Source organism: Drosophila simulans, chromosome 3L, assembly GCF_016746395.2.
Source record: "Drosophila simulans strain w501 chromosome 3L, Prin_Dsim_3.1, whole genome shotgun sequence".
NCBI lineage: Eukaryota > Metazoa > Arthropoda > Insecta > Diptera > Drosophilidae > Drosophila > Drosophila simulans.
In genome coordinates this window covers 1,843,141-1,859,974 of record NC_052522.2, presented here as the reverse complement: position 1 = coordinate 1,859,974, position 16,834 = coordinate 1,843,141, and the positions used below count along the sequence as shown (strand labels likewise).

At 44.5% G+C, this 16,834-nt stretch overlaps 3 protein-coding genes across 9 annotated transcripts; 2 read left to right on the top strand and 1 right to left on the bottom strand.

Annotated features, from left to right (window-relative positions):
* Positions 1–1,741: 1,741 nt before the first annotated feature.
* On the bottom strand, positions 1,742–7,512 carry LOC6736429 (LHFPL tetraspan subfamily member 3 protein). Its single transcript, XM_016170659.3, has 6 exons — positions 7,317–7,512; positions 3,252–3,426; positions 3,049–3,182; positions 2,753–2,879; positions 2,352–2,594; positions 1,742–2,291 (listed from the first exon to the last, which is right to left on the bottom strand). Exons 2-6 carry the CDS (start codon positions 3,391–3,393, stop codon positions 2,140–2,142), a joined length of 798 nt encoding a protein of 265 aa, XP_016029941.1. The 5' UTR covers positions 3,394–3,426; positions 7,317–7,512; the 3' UTR covers positions 1,742–2,139.
* A 692-nt stretch (positions 7,513–8,204) lies between these two features.
* On the top strand, positions 8,205–9,243 carry LOC6736428 (adenine phosphoribosyltransferase). The gene is made up of 3 exons (XM_002083264.4): positions 8,205–8,438; positions 8,570–8,807; positions 8,882–9,243. The coding sequence occupies exons 1-3, from the start codon at positions 8,344–8,346 to the stop codon at positions 9,095–9,097; spliced, it is 549 nt and encodes a 182-aa protein (XP_002083300.1). The 5' UTR covers positions 8,205–8,343; the 3' UTR covers positions 9,098–9,243.
* A 786-nt stretch (positions 9,244–10,029) lies between these two features.
* On the top strand, positions 10,030–16,642 carry LOC6736427 (carbohydrate sulfotransferase 11). 7 transcript variants are annotated; one of them, XM_016170436.2, is made up of 9 exons: positions 10,030–10,168; positions 11,629–11,981; positions 14,553–14,768; positions 15,067–15,214; positions 15,279–15,345; positions 15,444–15,588; positions 15,659–15,814; positions 15,918–16,255; positions 16,409–16,642. In XM_016170436.2, exons 2-9 carry the CDS (start codon positions 11,838–11,840, stop codon positions 16,500–16,502), a joined length of 1,308 nt encoding a protein of 435 aa, XP_016029932.1. In that variant the 5' UTR covers positions 10,030–10,168; positions 11,629–11,837; the 3' UTR covers positions 16,503–16,642. The 7 variants fall into 7 exon arrangements, with proteins under 7 accessions (XP_016029932.1, XP_016029936.1, XP_039148964.1 ...); XM_016170440.3 differs by having other exon boundaries at positions 10,103–10,168; positions 11,548–11,981; XM_039293030.2 differs by having other exon boundaries at positions 10,107–10,738.
* Positions 16,643–16,834: the final 192 nt, after the last annotated feature.

Sequence of the window (16,834 nt, the reverse complement as noted above, 5' to 3'; positions counted from 1 at the left end):
TAAAAAACGTAAAAATGAACTGGAAAATAAATAGGAGAACTGGCATTTCATTCCCTAGAAGTTTTTGTTGATTGACGCACTTTTGACGTTCCCACAATTCCACACATTTTCTGCATTTCCCCCTTGGAAGAGAAGGAAGTGAAAATACCCACACGCACACGGGTCGTATGAGCAATAAATTATACACAAGTTCTGTGGAAAAGGGCGGACGGGGTGGCTAGTTTAGACCACTTGGCTGGGCTTTTGTTTCGAAAATAAAAAACAGGCACAAGAAATATGATGTTTTGCAATGTTTGGCCGGAAAACTCGGGGAAGAGGAGGCAAAGCGCAAAACGAGACAGAAGAATGAAATTCCATGGCAGGCAGGAGGCAAGCGGCACAGGTCTTAAGAAAAGCGTTTTCATTTCATTTGGCAAAAATGTTTATACAAAACCAATTTTACAATTTTCGATTCAATTTCTGTTGCTGACATTTCACTTAAACGAAAACCTTAAAGGCGCAATTCATTTCGCCTGCTTTTGTACATGAAAAGGGGGTCCTGGTTCCCAGCTTTTGCCCTCGGAGGATTGTAACGAACTGCTGCGCGAAAGGGCGTGGCCAGCTATCATAACGCCCAGTATCCACGAATAGACCATGAAAAAGTTGTTATGCCACTCTAATTTGCCTCAGCCACTTGGAAATCCATAAAACGGCGAGTGATAAACTAATATTCGCCAACAACATGTGCTGCCAACGGCGCCATAAACGCAAGCCACACATATCCACCCTTATAAACAGCCCCCTCCAAGTCCTTCGATGTGCGCAATGAAATGGCCGCCAAACCTCAAGGACAACAAAAGTTAAAAATTCGTTTATGGCGCACCATAAAATCGAATAAAAACAATTGGCACATCAAAATCCACCCAGAAATACCCGAGATCTTCATTGCCATATTGGGTAGTTGGCTGGCATTTCCTTGGGGGTTGGCCCGGAAAATGCGTGAGTACAATTGGAAAAACGCTGGCCATATGTTGCAGGCGGCAAAAGAAATGGCTCAAGTAAATAAAAACAATCAAAGTTGAGTGCCACCTCTCAAGCCGAAGTTTGAGATGCACTGGATGAAAGCCCAAAGGCAGGCTATGAAACATAAGCCACTTCTCAATGAGTACATTTTTTAGAAAATATATTAAATATTGCACTAATGCTTAAAAGAAGAAACAAATATAATTTTATGAGTAACTTAGTCCCTTTATAAAGCATACAACTCCCACTGAGAGTATCTCAAAGAAGTCAAGTGAAATCCCATCTCGGGGTGGATTCCCTGTCGAATCTGGAGCGATTTGCTCGGCGTCAGCTGGTTGGCCACTTAGGCCCGTGATGGAATTGCTTATGAATTATACAAGAATATTAAAACGTGCCGGGGAAGAGCCGGAGCCACTTGCACTCGGCACGGATCTCCTGCCCGGGATATTTCAATTGCCTCCCACTGTGGAATGGGGGGAGTAAGCTCCCGAATCTTTTGGAAATACTTTATTGGAAAAGTATGTGCCAAATGGTTATTGAAAGGGGGAGTGGGGCGGGATCCGAATCCGCATCCGAATCCAGACTAAGGACAAACAAATTGGGCGCTAAGTTGTTCCTTATGGGCTTTTATGCGTGGGGTGGCCATAATTTGATTTTGCCTAGTCCAGAAGTTGCTGACCTTGATGATGATGATGATGGCATAATTGAGGCGGCTATTTGTGGTCGAAATAAACATTGATTTTATGTTTAATATTTGTACATGTTTATTGTTTATGGGTATATAATTTACAGGCAGAGCTTCGGGGACTCTCTTTTAACTTTTAACTTATTCGAAGCATACATTTAGGCACAAGCTATTCACACGAAATGTTAAATTATAGTTTAAAATCCAAGCTTACAACTACAAATTGGCATTCAGTCGGGCTAAGCGGCATATACAAGTCATTCACTCTCTGACTTTCACACACAAATACACACACCACACACATTTTCATAGTTTCGACTTATGGTTGCGGCGAAAATCGGTTAAAAATATAGCTCAAACGATTTATGGAAAACGTTAAGCTGAGTTTCACCCCTGGTTCTTGCACGTGCTAAGCTTAATTGGTTGGTGTCCTGGCTGTTTGAATGGTTTCCTCAGTGATAACGAGAAAACTGCGATATGCTATCCTCGTTTGGCGGAGCAACCAGCAAAATGGGCTGTAAATTCAAGCCGGTTATGCGGGGATTGGATTTCCTCGATCCCGCCAAGCTGATGGCATCCGTGAGGTAAGCATTGTTGATTTCACCTGCGAAAAATAAACCATAAGTAGATTTTGTCACCTGAAAAGAAGTATCGCACAACCCACCTTTGTATAGCGAGTTCTGGTATATCGGGTCTGGCTGCAGGCGCACGTGCCGCGTGGCCAAGATAAACGCCAGAGTGGCCAAGACCACGCCATCTATGCAACCGATTATGGCCAGTGGATAAGCCCAGCGGATGCCACACAAGCCGAGCTCAAAGCGATTCGCTTCCGGGCCACAGATCTTACGGAAATCGTCCGAATTCCAGCCAAAGGGAAACGCCGCGCAGGCCACAATCATGCAAATAGCTGGAATCAATAAATAGCCATGTGTAACAGAGATAACAGCACGTATCAATAGGGGAAAAACATCAAAAACACGGTGTACACACAAGAACGTGATGTTTTCGATATGGTTAACTAGTTAACCCAAGGAGAAAGAGTGGGAGATAGGTCAGCACACATACCTGATATGATTTGCAGCCAACCGCAAAGGTGGAAAACACGCGTCGACTTCATAAACAGCAAACAAACCAAGAAGAATATGGTCAGCAAGGCCAGAGCTATGGCGCCCAGCATGAAGAATGTGGCCAACTAAAGATGGGTAAGTAAAAATAGAAATTGGTCAAGTACAGGTATCTGGCCAGTAATCGTATTTTGGCAAGGCCTTTAAGAACTTAATGAGATATATGTATGAATAAGTAAAAAACACCTACATATACACATATATCATTTCTAGTCCACAATTCCTCGGCTTACTTACCTGAAACGAGAATGTGGGCACTTCGAAGATGCTCTCCCAGCGTCGACGGCAGTTGTCGAAAATCTCGTCCCGCTGGCACTGCTGCCAGAGGCCCAGGCGACCAGCGCCATCGTTGTCCGGATCACCGATCCACTCTGGAATGGAAGGCGTAAAGCGGATCAGTCACGGAACTATTGCCAATAAATGAGACTGAGTGCGCCCACCTGGTGTCACGAATGCCACGATGCCGATGATGGCATAGCAGATGGTGAAGATGGCCCACAGCACGCCGATCGCCTTGGAGTTGCGGATGTACTTGGAGGCGTACAGGTGCGTGGTGTCCACGTACTCGATCTTCGTTCCCATTTTTTAGAGAGTGGGGAATGCTGCTTTGTCTGCCTGTGAATGGATGGAGTGAATCGAGCGTGGATAAGTGTTTGGCGACCAACTTGCTGGGTAATAATTGAAAGATGGAACCAAAGCAACCAGGGCAGCCTGAACAATTGCGTTTCTGCTGGTCATAAATCGGTTTTGGGGCACTCTTTACTTAAGCCTATTAAATTGGCCAGCTATCGGTTTGATGACCTCGTGGCGGTAGAGTAATGCTTTTGAGTCGGGGAACTCTGATGCAAGAGCTGGCCGAGTATTTGGCAAATGATAACTTTCCATCCATCTGCATGTGTCGGGTCCACTCGAAAACATTTTCAAATCATTAAACATGTTTTTTATGAGGTTTTCCCCTTCACTTCAATCAAAACACATTCGAATGCGAATGATAATCGCGAAACCGGGGAGAGAGAAGTGGCCGGGGGCCAAATTTTTGCTTTTGCTTATGTAAATCAGCAATTATTTGGCCAACTCTTTCCACTATTGCCTCATATCTGCCACTAATTCTATGTCAAAGGGAGAGAGCCATTATGCAAAATATGTGTGTCTTGACTGCCTAATTTTAGCCATGATTCATGGACCAAACTGGCTGGCGATCAATAAACTCGTTTGCGATTCGTTCAGATCTTTATTGAAAGACTCGAAAAATATGCCCCTAAAATGCAATTTCATTAGCTTTTCATCTGGCTTTTCTGGCCATTCCAACTAGTTTTCCCAGCCTTGTGCGCTCGCTTAATTTATCATATTTATTTTGATTTCGAAACCGAGGAAACTGTAACACAAAGGTAAGTCTCTGCCCGTGAGAAGTACAACAAAAGGAACTTGGTCAAGATTGGCTCATTATGGTGAATTAAAGCCACGGCAAACAAAGAGAATAAGACTCAATTATGGGAGTTGGAAGTTGAAGTTCGAGTCCAAGGCAAAAGTGGAATCGATTAACACAACAATGCTAACAACAAAAGAGAGAGTCGGCCCGAGCAGAACAAACATACGACGAGCCCAACCCAGTAACGCGATGAAAACTTTCCTGTCGGCACGTGATAACCTGGCCCATACCAATCGAATCGATGGAAAATCTTGGCCGTGAGTCATGCACGCGGAGCCTGAAAAGCGAGTCTCGGGAAAATTGCACTCGACCAGACAGACAAACCGCAGACGTCTAATAACTTCCTTTATCTCCAGTTTGTATTTTTCAATGGGGTAATTCGTTGTTTGCAGTTGGTTTTCAATGTTTGTTGGGCGTGCTAAACTCAACTGCATCGATGGTTTTTTGGATTCGAACGTGACCAAAAAGAAAGTGACCACTGGACGGATGGAAGGCTCTCCAGTTCGTGTGACGCAGCAAAATCAACGTACTATGGCTCGACTTGGGTTACATCCGCTCACCGGCCGGCGGTTCCAACATTTCGGTTTCGGACGAGTTTCACTTGCAAAGCAAAAAATATGTGAGAAATATTCCAAAACTCAAATACACTAAGAAAACGAGATCAAAGAGCTACTAATAGTCATATAATGCATCTTTGATCGTATGTAGAAACCATCAATCAGTTTTTAAACTGATGTTTCAGCTGCTTTGAAAATCTGCTTGTCAGTAAAGAAACAAGACCCGTATCACAGTTTAGTTTCCTGTGCACTGCAATAAATACTCGAAAACAAGCTATGGGTGAGTCGCAATCTCAGCAATTACGGCGACTTTTCAGCTGGGACTGCAGATACTCACTCGTATGAGCGACGAAATAAGGTCAGTTGGGTAATGGTTATACCTTAAACGTGGCCACCGGCCAAATTGAGGAGAAGAATGCAGTTGCAGCGGCAGTTGCAGTTGCGAAAACTGCACTCCAAACTGAGAGGCGCTTTCTTCGATCCGCACTGGTCATTCCATATCCATCTCCAGCTCCAACTCCCTGAGCCGCGGATGACTTTCTACTTTATAAACATAAATTTCACATTAGGCACAGCCAGACGACCGCGGGGTGAGTAAACCGTGTCTGGAGCGGCTTCTGACTTTGAAATGGGGATTCCCTCGCCCCGAAAGACGCCGAGGAGCCATCAAACAGCCAAAACACCGACCAATTGGCCACACACTGGTAATTAATTTTCACATATTCAGCTTTTCACCGGCTAAGCGGGGGAAAATCTCTCATTGTTCCGCTTGGCGATCAGCGGAGCTACATGTACATGTAACCAGCTTGTTATGGTTTGTTTTGGCCAACAAAGTGGAACCTAAAGACGTTGGTGCCACTGGCTTGATTAACACGTTCGTGGCTTCTCAAAAAAGTTGCTAAATTTCAGCCACCACCATTCGAAACTGGTTCCTACATTTCAGAATTATGCGGAAATGGCGTTTAAAGTGGCTCTTGTTCCATGTTTTTATTCCAACTTTTCGCTTTTGCCCTTTTTTGTTGGGTTCGGATTCCCCCCTTTATACAATGTGTTTGTTTCTTCCAGGTGTGATGATCGTTTCTGCATATATTGTGTTCCAAACAGACGATTTCTTTTCTCCTCCCAGCAGGGAGAACCGCAGAACGGAACGGGATTGAAGACCCGGAGTACCGGCAAAACTTTACTTTTTTTGCGGTCAGTTACTCAATGTATTGACAGCCGTTCCAGCTGCCATCCATTTTGGGAGAAGCCCGCTTTTTTCAGCGCTTACTTTTTGCGAAAGTTGGTAAGTTGGTGGTGGCTGCCACACGGCCCCTTTGAAGAGTCTTCAATCCGACCCGATCCCATCCAGAGCTGGTCCGCTCACTCATCCACTCGCTCGTGGGCCGCTGGTATGTGTCGCTGTTTCCCTACGTTTTTTATTAGATCACGATTTGGATGTTAGCAAACATTCGCGCATACCAAGCTGCCAACCACGATCAACGGGCCCAAACAACGACAATGGGGGTCTATGCATAATCGCGGCTCACAACGAGGTTCTTCACTCGGCCTTTGCCTACGAAAAAGTCAGGAGCGGCTAGAGGTTCTATCTAAAATCAGGAATATTCAAAATCGAAAGCTATCTCAGAATCAGCTCTACTGCATCTCTGCAGTGAAATATGCTAAGCATCCTTCAATAACATAACTTTTCGACTTATTACAATCCATCTTCCAAAGTTCGGCCATAAATTTCCCTTTTTCCTGCTGCTTTCCGAGCGCCCTATTTCCATGCCCTTCACCACGAAGGCCGACTCTGCGCAGCCGCAGAAGTTTCGTTTCAGTCGAGATGCTCGTTTGCCTCAAAAAAAAAAGAAAAATAAAAACAAAACCCAGCAGAAAAACAAAAAACTGTGCCTCTTTCTGGTTTTTCACGTTACTCGGGCGCGCAGTTGTTGTTGCAGTTGCAGTTGCAGCAGTTGTTGTTGCAGTTGCAGTTTCAGTACGCACGTCTTCACATTGCCAAGTTATGCATGTGTGTGTGACTAGCACACTGAGAAGAAACTGCGTTAAGTTTCTAAAATATTTCAGAAATTATCCTAACAATTTTCAGTTAATTAATTAATTTAAGTATCAATTATTTTAAACCAATCCTAAGACTACAATATCTTTTGTGATAAGTTCCTCAAGCTATTTTCCCAATTATTTCTTCAAGTGTACCCGTACAAGTATGCGATTGTGAATGTGTTTCTGCACTTTGCTATATTGTGGCTGTTGTGTCTAATGTTGCATAGGTACATATGTATATATTTTTTGTAGGTTTTCACGTTTTTATGTTGTTTGAACTTTGTTGTTTCAGTTGTTATTGGAGTAACTGCAGTATGGTTGTTGTTTATGGCTGGCTTTAGAGTCGTTTTCCGACTTTTAAAATGGCAAAAACGGGGCGCAGTTTTGTCGGCTGACATTTACTTCTGCCGTTAAGATCGAATTTGAACTGAGGATTTGCAAACTCTTGCTTTTCCATGCGTTATTTCGCTGCTTACGTTGATCGAGAACAGGTTTCGGTTTTAGCTGTTCCTCCGGACTATTGTTGTTATTTTAATTTACTACTATTGTTCGCGAGCTTGCATTAATTATTAAAAATCGCGGGCAAAGAATTCGAATTCGGATCGCTTCTACCGAAGAAACCAATAAAACTGAACCGTCGCGTTCGGCGCTGAGAAACGAACTGAATCTTTCTTGGCATTGGGAGTCCAAGATACAGAAACACAGATACTCACATTCACTTGCCTACCTGTGTGAGTGGCGCACCGAGAGAAAGAGGGAACAAGAGAGAGAGAGAGAGAGGTAGAGTCCAGGTGAGAGTTCCCGATCTTGGCCCGCCTTTGATAAGTGCAGCGAAAATTGTTGGCATTTCTTTTCAATCATTTAGCTCGATAAACAGTGCTGCATTCAGTGTCTTTCCCTCGAAGAATTGCTGAGATTTCTCCACTTATCTCTTAGATAGCCTCGAGATCTGGAGAAAAGTCGGGGGAGGTTTCTTAGTCCCACATGTCTACCTGCAGGATGTTTGCCGAATTCCTTGAACTGCTTTCTTTGTGCAAGCAAATGTCAAACCAAATGTTTGGTTTTGAAATAGCTAGCCAGCATGAAAGATTAGAACTCTGAGATAAATGTGGGAATACACTGAAAATAAACGAACTTATCACAGAAAGAAGAGTGGTTATAGTTAATTAAATCAAAACCCATTGATTGTTTTCAATAGTGAAATACGAACTGGCTTTATATTTCTTTTTCCCGAATTTATATTTTCAAGGTATATGAAAGTCCCCACAGCTCCTTATCCACCTCAATTTCAAATCGACCGCGCAGCGAACTCAACACGACCGTTCATCGGGTCGCATATCTCCCATCTATAGCAACCACCTCCCCCGATATCAGCTGACTTATCAGCTGTTCCGTGGGCAATCCGCAGTTGGGCACGCACTCACGTTGCGCTGAAGTCAGAAAACCCATGTAAAAAGTCCCTTATAACTAAGTTAATAAATTAATTATCATAAAAGTAGAAATATGAGCCCCTCAATCAGCGCGGAAGACAAGCTAGACTACGTAAAGAGCAAGATTGGCGAGTATCCGAACTTCCCAAAGGAGGGCATTCTGTTCCGGTGAGTTATCTACGCACGAGGTTATCAGATTGGGGCACTAATGGTGCTGCGATGGTGATTATGGGCAAACAAAATGAACCCTTATCAGGTTGTTAATGTGTAGAATCCTCTGTTTTCATGTAAAACACCAGCGACATATTCGGGGCCCTCACCGATCCGAAGGCCTGTGTGTACTTGCGGGATTTGCTGGTGGATCACATCCGGGAAAGTGCTCCCGAGGCGGAGATCATCGTGGGTCTGGACTCGCGGGGCTTCCTCTTCAATCTCCTCATAGCCACCGAGCTGGGCCTGGGATGTGCTCCGATTCGCAAGAAGGGCAAGCTGGCGGGAGAAGTGGTTTCCGTGGAATACAAGCTGGAGTACGGTAGTGTGAGTACTCCCAAATAAATTGCTTACTATTCCCAAGCACATAGATGTTTATGGTTTCAATTTAAATATCCTAGGACACCTTTGAGCTGCAAAAATCCGCCATTAAGCCGGGCCAGAAAGTCGTTGTCGTAGATGATTTGCTAGCCACAGGTGGTTCCCTGGTGGCCGCCACCGAACTCATCCGCAAGGTGGGTGGCGTTGTCGTAGAGAGCCTGGTGGTCATGGAACTAGTTGGACTGGACGGTCGCAAAAGGCTGGATGGAAAAGTGCATTCCCTCATCAAGTACTGAGAGTTAATCGAATTGTGACGAAGCCTTCCACACACTTGCATTTACCTATTCAACTAGCGAATTTTTATGAAAACTTTGAAATGTCAGCATTTTACGAGACAGATGCGTATTTTTATAACGAAATATATTTGGCACTGATAACAGAATCGTATAATGTCTCAATGGAATATAGCTAGCGCTCATTTTCGGAGTAATAATTTTATTTTGAATAATACTACATGGGATAACTTTTATGGTGAAACATATGTATAAGCAAAAAGTATGTAAAACAGCGACAAAAGCTAAAATAAATAACGAAATTTATATATCGAAAACTATTTTTGGATAGTTTTCCGAACATAAATTAAATAATCTATTTTAAATTTTGGTGTTGTCATATGCTATTTTGATATGTATATATTACAGAAAATATTACATAAAAAAAAGTGCAAATGAAAAAAATGATTTATTGCAGTTTTCCAGTTATTCACTTACAATAAATTTTCTTTAATTATTAGCAATCCAAAAAGTATGCTTTGAAATATGTTATGTGAGAAGAAGCAACAATATATGGTAATCGGATACAAACAAAGATTAACGGATGTTTTAAAATGGGTAAACCTTTTTAACTGATTAAAAATGATTTCAAATATATATTTTCTAAACAACGATTATCTCTCTCTGCGCACTCACTGCACTCTCACTTCTCTCTCTTGGCACATTCTCTGCTTTCGTCGCTCTCACGTTTACTGTTACCGGCGCCTTTGCTCAGCGATAAACAAAAATTGTTGTGCTGCGTTAACCCAGAAATCGAGGAACTTCCGCCCCCCCTCCGCCCACCGATAAACAAATCACACCAACCCAACAACCCCCCAAAAAGACAGCGAAAAATAGCAACAAACAGAGCGCGCAAGGAAGAATCAAGGAATCAAGGAGCGGAGAGCCAGAAGGAAGAGAGAAAATGGAGACTGGCAAAAAGCGAAACCGCGCAGCCACTGCGCTGCCGACGTCGCTGCCGTCAGCCTGTGCTCATTTCGCATTTGATTTTGATTTCACTCGTGAAATGTGCGTTGTGCGGTGATGACGCTAACGGTTGGTGTTTGTTGTTTATCCACACACCCCGCCTATTCACAGAAAAAAAAAATAAATAAAAAGAAAATTATTCAAGCACGCCTGGCGAATTCATATTGATTGCGCGCTTTTCCTCAATTGGCAAACAATTGACTAACAATAACTAAAAAGTTGCTCTCATCCCGCATTCCGAGTGTTTGTTGTTGTTTATTGTTGTGCAAAGAGAGCGGAAGGGAGAGTGGAGAGAGCGGAAGGGCAGAGAGAACAGGCATAGAAAGCACGGCAATTGACAGCACGTTACGTATACGCCTCTTACGCCCCGCATTTAGCATTTGTTTGCCAAGTTTGCTGTGTGCTTGAGTGTGTATAAAATTATTAAGAAACAATTACGTGCACGGTGCCAAACAATTAACTCGATGACCCAAAGTGCAATAAAACCTCCACTGAATCATGAAACTGAATACAAAAGTTAAACTCTGAACATGAATGCTGAGCAGAGGCACAAAGCATGAATGCACAAACAAGCTGGAAGTGATTTTTTTTAATTTAGTGAAAATTTAAGTTTTGCTTAAAGATGGCATGCTTATAGATGTAAGTGTTATAGCGTGATACTCTAAATAAGAACGCTGCAAACAAATATCTGAATCCGTAGAATGTGACTATTTATAAGAAGTTTAAGGTCAGCAGAAATGGCGTGAAAACCAAATAAACGAAAAAGTCAGACCAAAGTAAAAGCTGGCAAAAATGAAAATAAACATAAACAGACAAAAATCGGGGTGCTCTTTTTATTTGCTTTGCGAGGCCTGCAGAATGGAGTTTGAAGTGAGCAGAAAATCAATAACAAACACAAATAACAAAAGGAATGTGAACAGCTTGCTTTAACTTAAAATGGAACATTAAAAATAAAGACTTTGTAAATACTAAAAATCACACTGCTAAGCATGGCTTAAAAGGCAAAAATGAAAATGAATGATAACAATGGAAACAAGACGACAGCAGAAGTTGAGCACAGTTAACAAGACAACAGGAAGAGTCGAGTAGGGGTGTTTTTCCCACGAACTCCAAACTCCAGCTGCAGTGGAGTTTTGAAGTGAGCAGAAAATCAATAAGCAACTTTCCCACCCCCAACTTGCAACCAAAAATGTAGAAGCTCCAAAAGCACACCCCCACAATCGGAAAGCATAAAGCATAAGTGAACAAAAGCGTTAGCGAATCAATTGTTGGCCCGAAATATTGGCCCGCCTGCAGTGACACAATTCCGGTCGAAAGCCACTCGGCCATAAAGCAAAAGTGTCATCCGCCCAGCTCACAGAATATATTTTTGGTTTGGTTTCCGCTCTTGTTTTTCATTTCATGTTTGCTTGCTCTGCCCGCCGTTGTTTTTTTTTTCTTCGACTAAGAACATTTAGCACAGCAAACTAAAATTAGCCAGCACGCCGTCGACAGCGATGAGAACTTACAAAATCTGTCGCCAACTGCAGGCAAAGTTTGCGGCCGCGTAGCAGCAGGAAATGTCCCACGACTATCAATAGCCAATCCAGAACCGCTCCGAACCGAACCGAATCGAACCCAGAACCCAGAGACCAGAGACCAGAAGCGCCAGGAATCCAATCCACCAGGAAGCCGGCAGCCAAGGGGAGCCGCAGGGGAGAGTCCGCACCAGTTCCTATGCAGCTATATCCGAGTTTAAATGAAATTGAGCAAGAGCCTGGCAAACTGTCGCGCCATCCGGCGCTATTTGCTCATATTCACGGCCGTGTCCCTGCTGCTCCTGCCCCTCTCCCTGGCCTACCTGGTGTGGAACGAGCAGCTGCAGAAGATCCGAGGATTCGAGGTGAGTGCAGGCGAAGTGCCACCCGGGAGTGGCAGTGGGCGCAGGGTAGTAGTCACCAAACCCACCTGCCACTCGTAGCCCTTTGAGTGCCCGGCAAACATCTGCTGAACCAAGCGCTTACGCCAGTGCACTGAGAGAAATACCAGTCAAGATATGCAATGCATTTATAATTGAAATAGAGACTCCTCTGAATTGGTTTACTACGTGGGCTGTTCACTTTTCAAAAGCAAATCGCCACTGTTTTCTCTCAGTGCACCTGCCTGTAGACACACTCGCTTGTAGTTGCCGCCCCGCCCGCCCCCCTCTCATCGCCTGACAACAAACACGGTGCAGGCCATCGATTGCCTGACTCGGTTACTCAGTTTCGGGCCATCGGAGGAGTTGGCTAAAAAAAACCAGAAACGAGCAGAAAGAAACAATTAATATGAATTGCCATTTAATGCGCACCGAAACAACAAGCTAATCAGCCGGCAATCGGGGCAATCATCTAATTCAATAAACAATCCGGTGTGAAGGGCATTTGGCAACAGCCGCGAACAAAATGTTACACGCAAATTAGCAGCGATCGCCATAAATACACGATAAATAGCCGCGATCGCGGGCATCCCCTACCATCTAGCCGCTATTTATTTATCCAAGTTGCTTAGTGATTTTAGCATATTCCTTTGTATTGGGAATTCTCGCAGGGGGTAACCAGAACTGGACTGCACCATTTGAACTGGCTGGCTCGGGGCATTATGTGTGCGCTTGATTGGGTGCAAATTAATTTGAAATTAGCGGCGGGCTTTGGCTGGCTTTATCGCCCATTTGTGCTTGAAATTGAGCAAATGCCATACAAAGACGGAATATTCCACAATCACACACACACACACACGAACTCTCGAACGCGGACGTGGACGGACGAAAAGCGTTCTTGGCTTATAATCACATAAGCTGGCCGACCGCCCTCTGGACACGCCCCTTTTGACCCGCACAACCCTTTGGCGTGCCTAAGCCGCTTACACAGAGAGAAATTATGCAAACTATACAACATTAATTGATCTTATAAGCCATTTATTAATAAATATCCTAATATGTTATATTAACTATAAGGGAAGCAAGTTCCTAGGGATCTTAATGCAAATTGGAAAGTGTTTGAAAGTATGCAACGTTTTCTTTAAAATCAGTAAGTGCATAGGATAAATGCCAAATGCGTAGCATACTTTTCAGCACTTTTCTAAAAAGTTAGAAGAGATTAAAATCAGAAGTTTTACTTAAGTCCAAATAATATCAATATTTGCATTTAATCTTTGGCAACAGAGTTCTGCTTTGAGTTTTGCGAGTGTGGAAAACTTTGCAAGTTTTGTTGCGTGGTCACCAGAGACTCTTGGGCGCCCATCGTCCATCGTCCATCGTCCATCGGCCTTGGGCAAATGGCTTGCGAAAAAAGGAAAAGTTTCGCACAAATTACACTTAATTGCGTGTGGCATCATGAAAAAGTCATCATCGGGGGGCGGCAGGATATCGATTCACGGGCGGCTGAGACTGGCTGGCACCTCAATCAATATGCGCTTGCCCACTGCTAATTTGCATAGCATTAGCCAAATGACACATGCTTATTCGGACCCAGAAAACAAAAGCACATTAAGACACGCATATGACGTGCTGTTTTCCAGCTAAAATGTTTTATTTTCTGACGGCACACACGCATAATTAAGCACAGCGAATCCCAAACTCAAACGTATATCCACTCTACTGACTGCAATAGGTCCACCCTAATAGAACCCACAATCCAAACATTCCCAATTTCTCAGTTGCATACCATTTTGCTACTACTAGCGCCACTTAAGTGGGATTTCATTGCACTAATGGAAAATTAAATGCCCTTGCTATTGTTCTAAATTAATAATACAAACCACTAGAGTAGTTCCTTCTCAATCATTCCTTTTTCAATTTGAAAATTCTAAAACTTAGCACATATATTAATCGATTGTCGCCAAACAATTAGGGTGAAAGCATCCAAATGTTTAGACAAGTCATCAAAAGAGCCCAAACATTTGCAGAAGTATCGCATTCATTATTCAGCCCCAGTGCCCAGCCACACGACCATTAATCAATCTTATCCGAGCCCGGCATTTATGTACCAGTGAGTTTTTCCGCCCAATCCCTAAGTGGAAGTCCCCGCCCCGCCAAGGGTATGCTCGCACTGGCCACATGCATAGTGTGTCTCATGGGGCGGTGTGGCCAAGTGGATACGCGAGTCAAATGCAAAGTGCCTGCCACGATGGCGCCAACTTATCCGCAGAGTAGCCGCAGCCACTTGATTCATGTGGCCATTTTCCAGATGGCAGTTGACACTGGCGTCTGGGGCTTTTAATTGGGATTGAGATTGAGATTCACTCGGCATGTGAAATGTAAAATGAGGAATGTGTAATGCACGTGGGGGCGGCAACCTTGGACCTTGACCGAAATGCTTGTACATTGCGCATACGCCACGCCACGCCAACCCCGCCTGCCTTTTAACCCAAATAGCGAACTACCCAGACCAGCCAAAATCCTCATCCACAAACGCAACTGCAACTGATTTTCTAGGCCTTTAATGTGCAGCAGCAATCGCCGCAGCAGCCGCAGCAGCCGCAGCAGCAACAGCAGCAGCAGGAGCAGCAGCAGCAGCAGCCGCAGCAACATGGCCAGTTTCCGTATCCGGTGGTCCGGTATCCGGTGCTGCTGCTGAACAAGAACAAGAACAAGGACCTGACCGTCGTGGCAACGGGCAAGACCAAGAACAAGTGGCGCTATGTTGATAAAGTAAATATGTAACCCGCACAAACACCATACACCATACACCATAAACACACACACACGCAGCAAAACTGCCACACACACCCACCGCACACAACAAACACTTCAAGTCACAGGCTCGTATAATTAATGATGTAAACAGAGCGGCTAAATAAAATTCAGATAGCCAAATTGATTGCGCATTAGCGAGTCGCATTGGCAGGCATTTGGGCACCCCACCCCATTCTCTAGCCCCATTCCGGTCGAGAAACCCATGTCCTGGACTCACTGTGGCTCACCTTTCGAATATTTGCCCTCCAAACAGGACAGCAACCAGACACTCCTGCCCCTCATCCCCGAGTATGCCGTGCAGACACTCACGCCGCAGGAAATGCTCCAGGTGGAGCAGCGGATGGACCAGCGCAGGGAGCGGCTGAAGGACAAGTGCTCCGCCTACGGCCTGGATGTCCTGGGTGGGTCCTTCGCTGTGGATTCACCAACTGGATTGGGGTCTGATCGCTTGTCTTTTACTTACAGGTCACGACGCGTGGCACACGCCGAACACGTGGGAATTTTTGGTCAACAAAAAGTATCACATTATCTGGTGGGTGTGCCCTTTATTCACTCCTCAACTATTCCATTTTAGTGTGTCATTTGGATTTGGCAAATAGGGTCTTAACTTACTATTTATTTTCTATGCAGGTGCAATGTCTTTAAGGCTGCCTCCTCGTCCTGGATGTTCAACTTCAACGTCCTGGCTGGCTACTCGCCCAGCTATCTGCGCAAAACCAAGAAGATCCTCCTCAACCTGGCCAGGGAGCGCTATCCCAGGGTGACCCTCGACGAGGTGCGTCTCATAGGAGTGCTTACTCCCTCTCCTCAATCCCAAATTAAACTCTTTCTATTTCGGGCGACAGCTGCGTGAGGCGCAGAACTACTCGGTGACCTTTATCATCGCACGCGATCCCTTCGAGCGGCTGTTGAGTGCCTATCGGGACAAGATGGTGTTCGCCCTGCCCTACTCCTTCCACGATAAGTTGGGTCGCAGCATTGTGCGCAACTACCGCAAGAAGGTAAGCCTTCCGACTGAAGCCCACTGCGTATACTCGATATGGTTGCACAGCAATATCAAGTATACGCACCGAATTCATCTAATACATTGTATTTGTTCCATAGCCCTCTCTGGCTGCTCGTGCGGCCAACACAAAGTTCCCGTCGTTTCCGGAATTCGTGCACTGGCTGCTCGACCAGGTGAAGCGCGGCAGCTTCATCGACATGCACTTCGTGGCGGCCACCTCGTTCTGCACACCCTGCCTCATCCGGTTCGACATGATACTGAAGTTCGAGTCGCTGGCGGAGGATCAATTATATCTAATCGAAAAGACTGGCCTCAAGCGGGTGATAGCGCCCGTGTGGCGCAACATGGGCAAGGGCCGCAAGACGCACGAGCTCCAGCAGCAGTTCTACGCGCAGCTGACGCGCCAGGAAATGCTGGAGCTCTACGAGTATTACAAGTGGGTCATCCATTTAAGCCAATTAAGAATGGCGCCCAAAAGTATGCAAAGAAAATTCCAACCGATGCAAAACACATGCGTACTTTTGGAAACCTTTCTTAATGATTTTTAGATTGTGGTAGCATCCTAACCTGGTTTAACTTTTACCCACAGATACGACTTCGAGCTGTTCGACTACGATATCCAGGAGTATCTGCAGGTTGCCCGGCCGGATGAGGCCGAAAGTCCGGCGGGCACAAAGAATTAAACTAGCTCTGAATTCTTAGACTTTGCTAAAAACCAATGAATCAAGTTCAACGAACTCACATATTAGCCGTCACAGTACGTAATTGCAAATGTTGATAATACTGAAGAAAACAATAATAAACTTAGCTATATTTAAACGAAGCCGTGCCAAAGTCTTTCATTTAATGGATTTTAATTAAATTCAGTTAAAACATTTTTTCAGTGTACCAATTTTTAGCGCGGAAAATGTTCAAATATGGTTCGAGTCCCTGCTGGATGTGTCTGTACTAATGCTTGGTTACACTATTTTGACATTGACAACTGGACTCGACTGGTATATTGCGGTATTTTTGA